The 13,679-nt window shown below is 41.4% G+C and overlaps 1 protein-coding gene across 1 annotated transcript; it reads right to left on the bottom strand.

Moving 5' to 3' along the window:
• Positions 1-1,235: 1,235 nt before the first annotated feature.
• nab1b (NGFI-A binding protein 1b (EGR1 binding protein 1)) lies at positions 1,236-12,813 on the bottom strand. Its single transcript, XM_044110046.1, has 8 exons — positions 12,381-12,813; positions 7,160-7,962; positions 6,946-7,079; positions 6,670-6,721; positions 5,534-5,653; positions 4,495-4,669; positions 3,775-3,945; positions 1,236-3,505 (listed from the first exon to the last, which is right to left on the bottom strand). The coding sequence occupies exons 2-8, from the start codon at positions 7,958-7,960 to the stop codon at positions 3,429-3,431; spliced, it is 1,530 nt and encodes a 509-aa protein (XP_043965981.1). The 5' UTR covers positions 7,961-7,962; positions 12,381-12,813; the 3' UTR covers positions 1,236-3,428.
• Between the last annotated feature and the right edge of the window lie 866 nt (positions 12,814-13,679).

Below are 13,679 nucleotides of genomic sequence, written 5' to 3'. Positions count from 1 at the left end.
TGTGTGTGTGTGTGTGTGTGTGTGTGTGTGTGTGTGTGTGAGAAGGAGACCTGCGTCAGAGTGAGTCATGAGCCACTTTCACAATGTGTTGATGTGACGCTGATGCAAATCGGCCGCTCAGGGATTCATCTGCAGCTCATCCTCCCAGCAGACTCACCTGCAGCGGATGAGTCCAGAAGGCCAAACAAACATGGCGGCTTTCTGAAGGATAAATCACATCACTTCTCTAGATCTGTTTGGTTTTTATGATTATTATTAACTTCAGCCCTCATTAAGCTATACATAACCGTTATTCATACATTTTATGAAGTTTTAACCTCCCTCTTTTTTTTTCTTCTAATCCACAATAATCCTATAAATGAAGGATTATTTTGGATTTTTCTAGACTGGGAGACATTTATTCTGATTCATCTTTACATTAGAAAGAGGAGTTTTGTTCCTATAGACAAAATGAGTCAATTTAAATGGAGAAATTCAACATTTTGTGAACAAATTATTCCATCTGTGTCTCCTATTTTCTGCTTTAAGGTTAAAAATATGATCAGAATATTCTGTTCTGAATTTTTGAATGCCCAGTTTAGCTATTATTGCCTTCCTTTAAAGAAAATCTTCCTTATAGATGCTGTGATTATATATCTGTCAAATTTTGATCAAATTTCTTCATTTTTGCAGAATGTCCTATGAAAATGATTTGCTCTGTTTTGGTCCCTTGAACACAAAGGTGCCCCATTAAACATTTTTAAGCATTTTTTAAAACCTAGTTCCATTATTAACCTTTTTCTCAACAATACATGGTAAAAAACCCCAAAACAAACAAACCAAAAAACCCAGGGATTCGCTGAAAATAAAAATTTTTGAGATTAAAGTCTCTGAAAAAGTTCTACAGAGTAATCACATGGAAATGTAGAGTTACAGACAAAAAGTCTGTAAAAAGTGTCTTTCTTGGTGAAAAGTTGTTATAAGGTCATTGAAAAGTTGATGTTTTTTTCACCATTGAACTAGAAGAAAACAAAATTTCAAATGTAAACCTAAAGAAAAGACAAAGAAGTTAAAATATAAGGGATAGAAAAAGCAGAGGGAAAACATTACAAAAATAAATTTAAATTTACCCAATAAAGCATAATCTGATCAGTTTATACTTTTTACATCCACACAGCCACAAAGTAAAATATAAAAACAAGAACCAGAAGAGCTAGAAAAAAAATCAGAACCAGAAAACACACCAAACCATAGAGTTCAAAAAATAAAGTTTAATGTTTATGTGCTGTATAACAAATAAAATATATTAGTGTTTAAAAAACAGGTGCATAACTGGGTGAAAGCCTAATCTATCACTTTAAAAGAAACAGTGATCAGTGAGACGACATGCGAGCGTCCTGCCATCGCTAACCTGCAGAAATACAGACGGACAAAAAAAACGTTTCCCAGAAGGTCCCACCCTGGTGACAGACACACAGTTACTGAGCACATGACAAAAAACGCATTAGGATGCAAATAGACTTATTACTTACATAAATATTGCATTGATCTCTGAGTGAGACTAAACTATGTGCAGGGGGTCAAACAGATGTATTTACACACAGAGAACACTGAGCCGTCATGTTTCTACGTCTAAACATCAACAACACGTTGGAAATCTGCACACATGGCCAGAAAACACTGTTAGAGCTAAGGCTAAAAGCAGGTTCTTATATACCAGACACCATTTTTTCCTTAGTGACAATTAAATTTCTTTTTTTTCTGTTGTAGCTCTACGTACGTAAACACTGTATCGACACCAAAAATCTACAGCAAAGTTACACTGGACAGAAAACCCTGGCTGACAGATTAGGCTATTTGTTATATTTACAAGCTGATGCTTCAACAACAGCAATAAACTTTTTTTTTTCTTTTTTTTTTAAAATCTTGCAGCCGCTGCAACAAAATCCCCCAAAACCTGCGAGCTTCACTTCTTCTTCTTCTTCTGCATCCTCAGAAACACACAGGAGTTTATTCCTGAAGGTTTCTCCTCTGACAGCAGTGTGTGGCTAAATTACAACGTGAAACGTTCGCTGCTGCTGATCCACAACAGCTCCTGTACATCCTCTTCATAAATTACCTGCCATAAATACACATGAGGCAGCAGCGGTCAGTCCCGCATGGTTTGAAGGAAACGTTAAAAACCGACAACCTGCTGCAGGGCTGCACCTTAACTCGGCCTCCTTACTTCATCCACCCTCTACAGCAAACACCTGGATGGAAACTAAAGTTATTAAAATCCATTACAGATGTGTTCGTGATTCAAACCGCTAAAACAAAAAATAAATATTACCTACTATTCTTAGTTTCTAGTGCAAATATCTTAGTGCCAGGCATCATTTGTCACAATGAAGTTTAAAAACTCCCAAGATAGTTAATTATTTTCTCCAGTTTGTTCAATGAAAGCATCAATAAATATCAATAAATTTGAAAATATGAATAAATAGTTACTGTGTGCAGTTTAGTAGTAAAAGTATACTACTTTATGAGATTATTGATTTAAAGAAGTATATTACAAGAGTATTCACAGCTATAAAGTTACAGGAGAAATAAATAGTTTAATTTAATTCAGTTATGGACAGAGCTCATTAATCAACTTTGTTCTTATTGTAACTTTTATTGTTACCACAACAGAACTACAAAGTATTGTAATAAAACTTGAAGCCATATCTAGCACACTTGAAATAAGACAAAATTAACAGTTACAAGTAACTTTTCATCAAATTTTATCAGATTGTTTCAAGTGAATAATACCTTAATATTAATAAAAAAGTTTGAGTTCCAGTTGCAGATTATATCATTTAAAGCAAATCATTTTTGCCAGCAGCTCCAGTATTTTTTCATCAATATTAAAGGAGTTATTCACTTAAAACAAGCTGCTGTAAGTTAATTTTGTCTCATTTCAAGTATACTAAGATATCTGCACTAGAAACTAAACCATAACTGCCTGGTAAAATGTTTGCAGTTCACTCCCAAGACTGATTTCGTGACCTTTGACCTGAACGAGCACTACAACAGTGTGGATTTAGCAAGCAGATCATGTTTGCGACTCGATTGTTTAAAAACAGAAATTGCTAACTGCATCAACACCAACCGATGCTTCAGCCTCCACAGTAGAAGTGGAGTTAAGATTCAGGCCCTGGCACAGAAAGCAGAGGTACCGAGTTTAACTCACATCAACATCCAAAGAAAACACAAAGAGCACCGAGGGGCTTCCTGATGTGCTCTCCAGGTGCTTTGGCAAATACTTTTAAAAACAAAGAGACAAATTAAAGTAAATGCTATTCATGAGGCAACGTTGGTTGTTAAGGCTCTGCTGTGGCTGTGCTTGCTTAGTATCTATAGATGGGTGATAACTGCATACTGTCGAGTAGAATGAAGAGGATGGGTTGATGGAGAGGCGGGAGGCACTATGTGGAGTCTTCTGGCTCTGATTTGATGATTTTCTTCTCGGCGTTGCCGGGCGCTCGCTGTGACGTCCCGTTTTCTGGAGACAAATAAAACGCAGCATCATCAGCGTACAGGTTGATCAGAAAACCTTCCGATGGATTCCAGTCTGGTTACTGCTGAAAAATTCACCAGATATCAGCTTTTTCCTGCACATACTGCTCATAATGTTACCACTGATTTAGCGCCTAACAGGAGAAAATATAACTCAAACACACACGTTTTTCTCAGACGCTGCATGATTTGATGTATTTTTTTAAAAGACAAAAATAAGCCGGTTTAATTTAAAGTGAATCTACTGTCACCAACCTGTTGCTGGTGTTTTGGCCTCATCTGTGCTGCTGCTGTTATGGTTGTTGTTGTTGTTGTTGTGGTTGTGGTTGTGATGGCGCTTCAGCTCATTGGCTAGCTGCTTGCCCAATGGGAGGTCTCCTTCCTGCATGCTCTGACTGACCACCCGCAGGTTGATTGGCCGATCATCTGGAGGAAAATGACCAGGAGAAAAGACTCAGTGTTTCTATCCATAGACAGAGTCACGAAAAGTTCAGCAGAAAGAAAAAGAGGAAGGAAAATGGAGCAGAATCAGAGAGAGAGAGAGAGAGAGAGAGAGACGCCCCCCTCCAGGCTTCTGGCTAGAGGTAAACAGGCGTGGGCGCCATAATTACAGGTGCATTGTGGGATTTGTGGGAACAGCGTTATAACGAGCTGTCGGGAGTGGGTGAGAGAGGAAAAAGGATGAAAATGAGACGAGGCCTGGAGGAGAAGAAAGATCCTGAATAATGATGCGTCTCCTCTCCTCTCCTCTGTTTGTGAACTCCAGGCAGAAAAACGGCTGACAGCCGACTGTGGAAAATCTGCACCTTTCAGGCGTTTACTTCCAGTCAGAAACTCACGTCGACGTGAATTAGATTTAAATTCAGCTCAAAAAACAACAAAGAGTGAAAATAATGCCCTCTATCTGGGCACAGGGGGCAGTAGAGAGCCAGGAGAAAGTGTCAGAAATGAGTGAAAAGTGCTGAAAAGACCAACCCTGGCTGTCCCGGCTGAGGTCGGCAGCGCCGGCGGCTCCGTTGGTGTTCTGGGCATCGTTGAGGTACTTGAGGGCAGCAGGCGGGATCCTCCAGTCCAGAGCCTGCAGCCGCTCCTGGACGGCGGCGTCCTGCAGGATCTCCATCTGCCTCGCCAGCAGGCGCTCCAGCTGCATCTGACGCACAGAAACCAGGCATCAGCTGGGAGCCCGGCGTTCTGATGGGCTTTTATATGCTAATTCATGCTAATTCTGGTCTAAAACTGACCAATCAGGACAAAACGAGGCTCTTAAGGGGTTCTCTTAAAGAGACAGGCACCAGAATGAATCTGTCACCATCTCTTTAAATCACAGCAGGACGTCTTTCACATCCAACACAGCCATGAAATCTCTTCTTCTTATGAAAAAATGTATAATCAATCTCAAAACAAACATCAAAACTACTTTAAATTTTTTTTGCGTCTTTGCTGTAGGGTAGTGGCAGTGTCATGCTGTGGGACGCTTTCTGCAGCAGAGACGTCTTGAAAACACAAACTGTTTTATCAGGACTTTAAGAGCAACAAAATTTAGCAGAACTGCAGAGGAAATTGCTTTATTGTTTATGTTTATAAAGAAAAATCTAAAAAATCTAAAAAGGTTTTATTTGAAGAAAATTTCTCCTTTCTTTTCATTTTTCCAATCTTTAGTCAGAGGCCATTTGCATTTGTCGTAATACAGACTGCTACAGGAGATGTTTCCTGATCACAGCCATCACCATCTACAAGAACTGGAGAATTTTGAATTAAGATTTTATTTCTCTTCTGCATCAATAAAGGATTTTTGAATTTGAATCTCAAAATGATTAACTTCTTTCTGTTGCTCTGTCAGGTTAAAACAGGTAAAATTAACTCAAGTTTTTGGTTAAAATGTGACAAAATGTGAATAATCTAAAGGTTTTGTAGCTGTAAAAGCAGAAGGAAGTATTCCAGCAGTGAAATCTTAAATTGTGTGTCTGGTTTCTCTATCTGCCGCGTTCCTGGACGTCGTCCAGGTTGGTCCTACCTGCAGGTTGCGTCCGACCGTCTCCTCTCCTTTGGACTTGGCGCAGGCCAGCTGCTCCCTCAGCATCTCCTGCCTCATGTGGATGGCCTGCAGCGCCTCCTGGATGTCGAAGAAGTTCTCCTGCAGCACAGTTACGTCTCTTCAGTCAGCAAAATAAATGTCCTTTTCTTTATTTTAACTCTATCTGCAGAAATAAAGGCCTGTCTCTTTAAATGAGAGGCTGTAAGCAGATTTAAACAGGAATCTCCTGTTTTGTGTGAGCAGGTGTCGGCTCATCTGCGCCTCTGGAGCCCTGTGGAGCCGCCACATGTTTTCCATCAGCGGCTCGCTCTGTGAGAGGAGCCATTCAGAACCGGCTCCAGGCCGAGCGGCGCCGGGAGAGCAGCGCTCAGACCCGGCTTTGTACTCGGCTCCAGATCGATGCTCTCAGAGGAGCTCCAGCTGCCAGACCCGAGTCCTCCCAAAACCTTCAGCTTCGTTACTTTGATGTTTCACTTCATGATTCCACGTAAACCGGATCAGAGATTCAAACAAAAACATTTGCAGCACAAAGTGAGAAAAATTTTATTGTGTTGACCTAAAACCTTTTTTTTCATTCTTCTAATTAAATGCAAACGCAATCAGACTTTTGTGTGAACGGTTTACGACCCGAAAGTGCAGAAGAACGTCGACGTCACACAGCAACGCTTTGTTTCCAGAAGGAGCAAAGAGTTACACTTAAGTCAGAATAAAACTATTTCAACGTATTTTAACTAAAGTATTTGGTAAAAGGGCGATTCAAGCCCTGAAAAATCATTTAATAGTTAAAATTACATCATCAGATGGACTAAAGTACAAAATTATGTGAAAATTTTGGTATTTTATGAGGCAAAATTTAAATAATTCATAGAAATAAAAAATCAGGCAACATAAACATTCTCTGAATCAGTTTCTTTCAGTCTAAAACTTATGAAAATTTATCAAAAACTACCAGAGTGTCTCTGAGTCTGGTGAATTGTTTGCTAAAACATGAAAATCCAGAAATTTTACTCAACTAAGAAAATGACTCAAGTAAAACGTAAAAAGTAGAGTGCAGGAAAACACAACTAAAAGTCTCTGATCCACATCAATCAGACTGAGTTGGACGCTGAACTCACCTCGGTTTTGATCCTTTTAGGCGACGGTTCGTCTCTGTCTCCACACCGAGATCTGCAGAGGAACATCACAGTTACTGTTCTGGACCTACGGTTCTGGTTCTGTTTATGTCTTTCAGGAAGCCTGTGTTTAACCCATTTTTCTTTTGACACAAGTTTGTGGAGAAAAAGTTTTTCTAGAACTTTTCGGACATTACATTTTTAAAGTTTAGTTTGTTGGTGGAGGTGTAGTCCTCCCAACACTGGGCTGAGCTGCAGTGACCTGTTTTCGTCTCTTACTTGCTGGTGCGGTAGGTGTATTTGTAGGTGACCTCTCTGGAGATCTGCCTGGCGAGTCCAAACAGCTCGTCACGGCGCGTCAGCAGAGCCGTGTCCCTCATGCAGAGCTGAGCCGCCGCCTCGTTCACCGTCAGCTGCACAGGAAACAAACCAGGCGGGTTACACAGATGAAGCGCCCCTTGCTGGTCCGCAGGTCTCCGGTTCGGTGAAGCACCTCGTGCAGCGTCAGGTGTTTTCCGTCCCTCCGCTTGGAGTCGAAGCGCCCGTAGATGGCGCTGTACTTCCGGATCTCGTCCTCCCTCCGCGGGTCGTCGTCGCTCATCTCAAAGATGTGTCCGATCATCTTGGCCAGCTTCTTGTTGTTCTTCAGCTGCTCTTTGACGTCTGCAGGGTCGGTCTTAGGAAGTCCAGGCGCCATCCTGTCCACGCACTCCAGGACCGACTGCACCGCCGCCGCGTCCAGGGCCTCCATGGCGTCTCTGGGGGACGACGGCGAGCCCAGATCTGACGGAGACAGGCTGTGCTCACTGTCGTTGCTGTGGCCCGACCAGAACCGCGCCTCGCTGCTCCCCTGCAGGGGCGACCCGGTGGAAACCTTCTCTCTCGCCACGTCCAGCTTCCCCGGGTCGGAGCAGGCGGCGGCGATGGCTTTGGGAATCTTCACGCTGGCGGTGTTGGAGCGGTCCTGGGCGCTGAGCAGTGTGGGGGAACCCTCGGGCAGCTTGTAGACGGGGATGCTGCAGACGGGCAGCGAGGTGAGCGGCTGGTTGAAGATGGCCGGGTTGGTGACCCAGTCCCGCAGCGCCTTCTGCAGGCGCCGTACATGCAGCGGCTTGCTGGCCATCCCCACCAGAGCCATGATCTCTAGGAACTCCTCCTCACCGGCCTCGCACAGCTGCTGCACGTCGTCGCCGCCCTGCTGGATGAAAGCCTCGTAGTAGTAGAGGAGGTTAGCGCGCTGCAGGATCCTGTAGAGCTGCAGCTCACCCAGAGTCCTGGGCAACACCGCCGCCATGCCTGAAACACAGAGGAAACCAGAGTCAGCTGATGGAAACACCTGAGATAAACTGAAAAAAAAAAAACTTTGAAAAAAGTAGAAACATTTACCATATCGTCATTTAGCTAGCTGGCTAACTGCTTTTAGCAGCACAAGTTAACAGCAATCTATTCCTTTGTGTTTCTGCTGTTCAAAACAAACTTGTTGATGTCACAACCAAGAAGATTTTCTACTTACGCTCCACTATTAGAGGACAAACTGAAGACTTCCTAAAATAGAGAAATTAAACTAAAGGTGGAAATTGAAATAAACCGCAACTACATTCGGCTAGCTGGCTAACTATTTTCAGCACAAGCTAACAGCAATGTGTTTTGTATTCAAACACTGAAGCAACGTGGTCACTAAATGAGAAGTGACAACTATGACTTTGAAAGACTCAACGAGATTAAAATCTTCAAAAGTTGAATTTATTTTACTGAATGTTGAGGTTGGGATTGGTTGTAAACCTCCGACCTCTTTACTTCTGTCTAGTTTTGTTTTTATGACACCAGACAGACTTATAAAAGCCAAAGTCCTGCTCAAAGGCTTTCCCAGCCATCTGTCACCACAGTAGTATTTGAACATTAAAGTGAAGAAAATGTGTGAAAATATATTTTCCTGATGTCATGTCAGCATTATTTACAGGATTTTTCTGCAGACTAGCAATTTAGGAAACCGAAGGCAAAACTCTGGTGCTTTTGTTGCCTTATTACAGCTAATAGCTCCTCAGTTATGATGCTACCTGTACAGTTTCTATGGAGGCAGAGCTACAGCACAGCAGAGAGGAAGGGGCGGAGCTACAGATCAGAATATTCACCTTCTTTCTCAAAAAAGTAAAGAAATTTCAAAAGGATAGATGCCAGAAAAGTTGTTTGCTGATTGGAAGGACTGAATGCACCTGTGGAACATCAAATATTGAGAAAAAATCTGATAAAATTTGCTATTGTGGCCGGACTAGCTAGCATTTATTTATGATAGTGTTATTTTTTTAGCGTTAACCTTTTAGCTAAACTGAGGAAACACAGATATATTGTTCCTAAATCAAAAATATCCACCATTTTCCTCTCTGAAAGTGTCTCTACATCCATCAGGTTGGTATTTATTCTCAAAAATGTCGCCGTTAATCTAAACTTTTCACAAAAACCGTGAAGTCACGGCGGGCTCCTGCCACTTTAAGCTGATGCAGGGAGTACAGGCTTGGCTTTGAGTCTTCCTGGGTGCATGTGAGGCCCTGCGGGGGCTGGGCTGACTGAGGAGTGGCAGCCAGCCGGCCCGGCTTGCAGGGAGGACCACATGCCTCTCTCCACCCCTGCAGGATGTGTAGGTGGTGGGCCTGCCTCGCCCAGAATAGGCCCGGGGAGCCAGGCAGGCGTCGACTCACAAAATGACAGACAGAAGCTGCCTGAGACAAAACCAAACATAAATAAATATCTGTAGGATTGTTTCCTCAAAAACTTCTTGTTTTCAGCACACAAATCTCTCCAATTAGCCTGATTTAAACTGGACATCATGTAAACCTGTTGCGACATGCAGGTTTAATCAGACGTAAACACTAATCTCTACATTTATTAGTTTGCAGTGACTCAGCAGTGAGTTTCCCTGTAAATCTCTGCAGCTCAGACCTGTACGGACGTCGACCAGCAGCACAAAGGCGTGAGGAAGAAACGTGAAGTCAGAGCGAGTTTTTTATCTGCAGCACAAACTGAAAAGCTTCTGGAAAACCTACAGCAAACAGACGAGTGCCAACTGATGTAAGGGAGGATCTGAGTCGCTTTTGTTCAAACGGACTCAAAAGGTTCCCGGAGTCGAAGATCCGCCTCAACCTCAGCCTGAAATAACAAATAGTAGCTGGTGGCCAGATGGGTCGAACAGACGGTCCTGTTTTCACAGCAGAACCAAACGGATATCAGGACTTTCTCTGCGCTGTCCTCATTCTGTCATCAGGAAGAAAGTACACCCCCCTCAGCTCCTGAGCAGCTTCTAAGGTTTAAATTTGACCTCAAATATATACGTTACACATATTTAGTCCATAAATAGAGCATCGATTTATTTATTTAAACTATATTTTAAAAATAAGATGAAGCCAAACAATAAAATGTTTAGACAAAATTTAAACCCTAGATTTGTAATAAAAGCATTATGTTTATATTGTCATTAAAAACATAGGATAAGGCCAAATAATGAATGTTTGTGAAAAAATTTATAGAAAATAAAAACCTAGATTTGTAAAATAAATTTAGAAACTTTTTTTTATTAATCATTTGAATTTGTCAGACATTATATTTACTTAAATTTTATTCAATAATAATAATAATATCTCTTGTTTGCTCTTAAATGTATATAAAAATGTGAATATCATGAATAAATGAACATTAAGAGGTGACCGCGGCCCCCCTGTGGCCCCCTCTTTGTGCCGCACCTGGTTGACCTACAGATTTCAGCAGCTGCTTTCTGCTGATTTTCCCTCTTCCTGATGCTGCAAACAGTTTGCAGCAGCAGCAGCATCAGATCTGCAGGCCGGTCTCATCAGTTTCTCCTTCAGTCACCTTCTCCTCTGGCCTCAAACTTCCAGACTTTCCAAAATGATCTTTTACAATCAGAAACACAGATTTTCAACTAATCAGTGATTTTCAGCTTTTTCCTTCCTGACAGTTGCATTACTCACCGGTTATTCCATCAATAGCAAAAAACTTCCACCATCATTTTATTGTTTAGCTGAAAAACGTTTGTTATGAACCGTGAGGTTAAAAACAGCAGGTTTGAGTTTTTCCCCCCATCAGATCAAAACGTTAAGCAAAGCTTTGAGTCAAGAAAACCAAACGAGAACATGCAGGACGTGAGCAGACTTGATAAAGAAGAGGTGGAAAATAAAGGAACGTGAAATGTCACTTAAAGAACATTAGCATTGATGATAAAAACATGTGGGCTAGTGGAGCTTCTTAAGGCGATCTCGTCTTGTCCTCCTCCGCCGGTTTAGGAGTCACTCACTGCAGATAAACATTTTTTGGACTCTAAAGCTTAAGGCGATTTTATTTCACAGATGTTAACTGCATCACAATTGTTTTGCACAGTTTGGGTTTTGTTAATGATTAGTGGTGAATTTGGTCCAAAAATGCTGTATTTTCTCTGTTTCTTGTGTCTAATATGAGATGTTTTCAGTGAGCTGTAGTGAAACGTCGTCTGAATATGTAAAGTTTCATTCAGGAAACATCCAGGTTTGTTTGATTCACGTTGTGTTGATTCTGAATGTTTTCCTTCCATTTCCGACCAAAACTCTGGAGCTAAATGTATCTGCTGACCTCTGGGGGAGCAGCAGGTGAGTCTTGCAGCAGCTCTGGTGAAGTCAGGTGACACACACAGGTGAGGCTCCCTCACTGTAGAGAGGATTCCTCTGACTTCACTCTGGTTCCGGAAACAAACTCCGACCTTTCTCAACCAGAAGGCGTTCTTGGAAGCTCATCATGACACTTGCAAACCACCTTTTCAGAAATGGACTCTATGTGCACTGCTTGTGCTGTGGGATTTAAACACTGTTTTTCATGGGGTGTCCCACAAGGCACCCATCAAGATTCCTATTATTTTTATGCAGATAACAGCCAGTTTAACTCTGCAGTGTTTAGTGTGTTTAGTGTTGCCCTACTGGCATCAGGAAAGGAATTTTACTAAATTAACTCAGAAACGGAGTGACTGGATGACCAAAGGAGGAAATCGTGTTGAACTTTCAACCCTGAATTTGAGCAATAAACCAAAAGCAGAAGTCAAATCCGGTGACGATTGTTGGAAATAAAGTCGATTCTTTCTTTCTAATAAAATGATTCCTTTTGGAACCAGATGTTAAAGTTTGATTTTTAATAATTTAACGAGTAAATTTCTCTTCACTGGCTGCCAGGGGTTCCACAAGGCACCGAACTCAGCCTCCTTATTTTTTATGCTGCAACTTGGCAAATCTTACAGTTTGTGGGTAAACTGTAAGATTCTGTATAGTTTATTAAACTATCTTTAAAGTGCTTTTTAAATAAAATCAGTCTGATGTTTGGAGCTTGCGCCTCAATGTGATGTGATCCTTAAATACTCACTTTGTTTGTGTCTGTAGTAGCTAAAAATAAACCAACAACACAGAAAACATCAAATATGTTAAAAAACTGAAACATTTACAGTCCAGTTACGTAGAGTAAAACATTTAAGACGCAGAAAGTGAAAGATTTATGTTGGCGCTCAATGCTTTAACCAAACTTTATCTGATTTCAGTCGACTTGTACTCTGTTCTCTTGCAGACATGTTTACATTTAACTGCATTTCTCCAGAGCATTTTTATCTTTGCAGCAGAACTTGATCACAGAATCATCATCATGTGCAGCAGAATGAGCAGGAAGCGTCGTGGTGGATGAAGTCTTCCTACCTGCTGAGTGTTTGGCCCCTTTGGCGCGCCCTGGTCCGAATCCTCTTCCTTTCCTGTATTCCTCTTCCTCCTCTTCAGTTTTCACCAAACACAACAACAACCCGTCGCTTCGCGCACAGCAGAAAGAAACACGGAATCCCACAGAATGAGATCCCGCAGGAGCAGCGCAGCGCAACCAAGGCTGTGCGTGTTTCCGCGTGTCCTCTCCTCTCTGCGTGAAAACTTTTTCTTTCCTCTGCAGCCGAGAGGGAAGAGAAAAGAGCGCAGAATGTCAGCGCGGAGCTGCGGAGCTTTGTGCGTCTCTTCACTCCGAGTGTGTGTTGCGTGTGTGCGTGGGGAGTGTGTGATGAGTGTGTGAGTGTGTGAGAGTCCTCTCCCAGCGTCTCTCCACTCCCCTGCACTCTTCTCAAAGGTCAAACCACACAAAGAGGCGTGCGCAGACACTTCCGTCTAGGCCTACAAAATAAGAGCACCCCAGACTGGAAATGTGACAATAATCCAGATTATTATGGCAAAAAGCAGCAGATTGGTTCACTGATGCTGCGTTTTAAATAATAAACAATTCTTAATAACCTACTGTTATTAAGTATTAACATTACAAGGCAAAATAAAATGAATTTTATGAATGCAAACATCAAATACTCACAGAGCAACATTATTCAGTCAGCAAACTGCTAGAAAAGCAAACAAACATCTTTATGCTGCAGTTTCAATTGTTTTTAATGGACGGCAGCCATGTTGGATTTATAAACTGTGAGAAACTTGAAAACTTCATAAAGTTCAGAAGGTGTCCTATTTAAAGTTAAACTGGAAATTTGTTAAATTTCCAAGCAGATTGGACCAGAATAATTGGGCCTACTCATTTTTACCAGCTCAACAACAAATTAATATTTGAACACAAAATAAAAACCAAACCGCTAACAGTTTTGTAGAATTCAGTTCAATGATATATTATTTATACTAAAGGAATATCAGATGTTATCATAACTCTTAGTACCCAAATATCTACAAATAGATGTTACTGATGTTACAGTCAGTCATCCAACATAAAAACATCCAACAACTCAACCCCCCAAAAATGAAAGAACAAAAGTGTAAAAAGAACAAATAAGATCAATAACAGATCTTATCGATCACCTCTCCTGCTTCGTCCAGGAGAGGTGGCTCTAGAGAAAATGATCTTTGTAGATCCCAAACATAAAAAGTGACATTTTTTTAGAACAAAAATACAAAGTTTTTTTTCTTGCTTTGCTTCTCAACAAAAGGAGAAAAACAAGAAAATACTGTTAACTGGAACAC

The sequence above is a fragment of the Gambusia affinis genome, linkage group LG24, assembly GCF_019740435.1.
Source record: "Gambusia affinis linkage group LG24, SWU_Gaff_1.0, whole genome shotgun sequence".
Taxonomy (NCBI): domain Eukaryota; kingdom Metazoa; phylum Chordata; class Actinopteri; order Cyprinodontiformes; family Poeciliidae; genus Gambusia; species Gambusia affinis.
This window is presented reverse-complemented; position numbering and strand designations above follow the sequence as displayed.

What these genes read in the sequence shown, in the direction of transcription:
- nab1b (XM_044110046.1), bottom strand. Translation starts at nt 7,960, where the DNA reads ATGGCGGCGGTGTTGCCCAGGACTCTGGGTGAGCTGCAGCTCTACAGG. An exon ending in CGGTCGGACGCAACCTGCAG is followed by an intron (nt 4,670 to 5,533) that starts GTAGGACCAACC and finishes TCTGTGCGTCAG; the next exon opens with ATGCAGCTGGAGCGCCTGCT. An exon ending in GGCCAAAACACCAGCAACAG is followed by an intron (nt 3,506 to 3,774) that starts GTTGGTGACAGT and finishes ATTTGTCTCCAG; the next exon opens with AAAACGGGACGTCACAGCGA.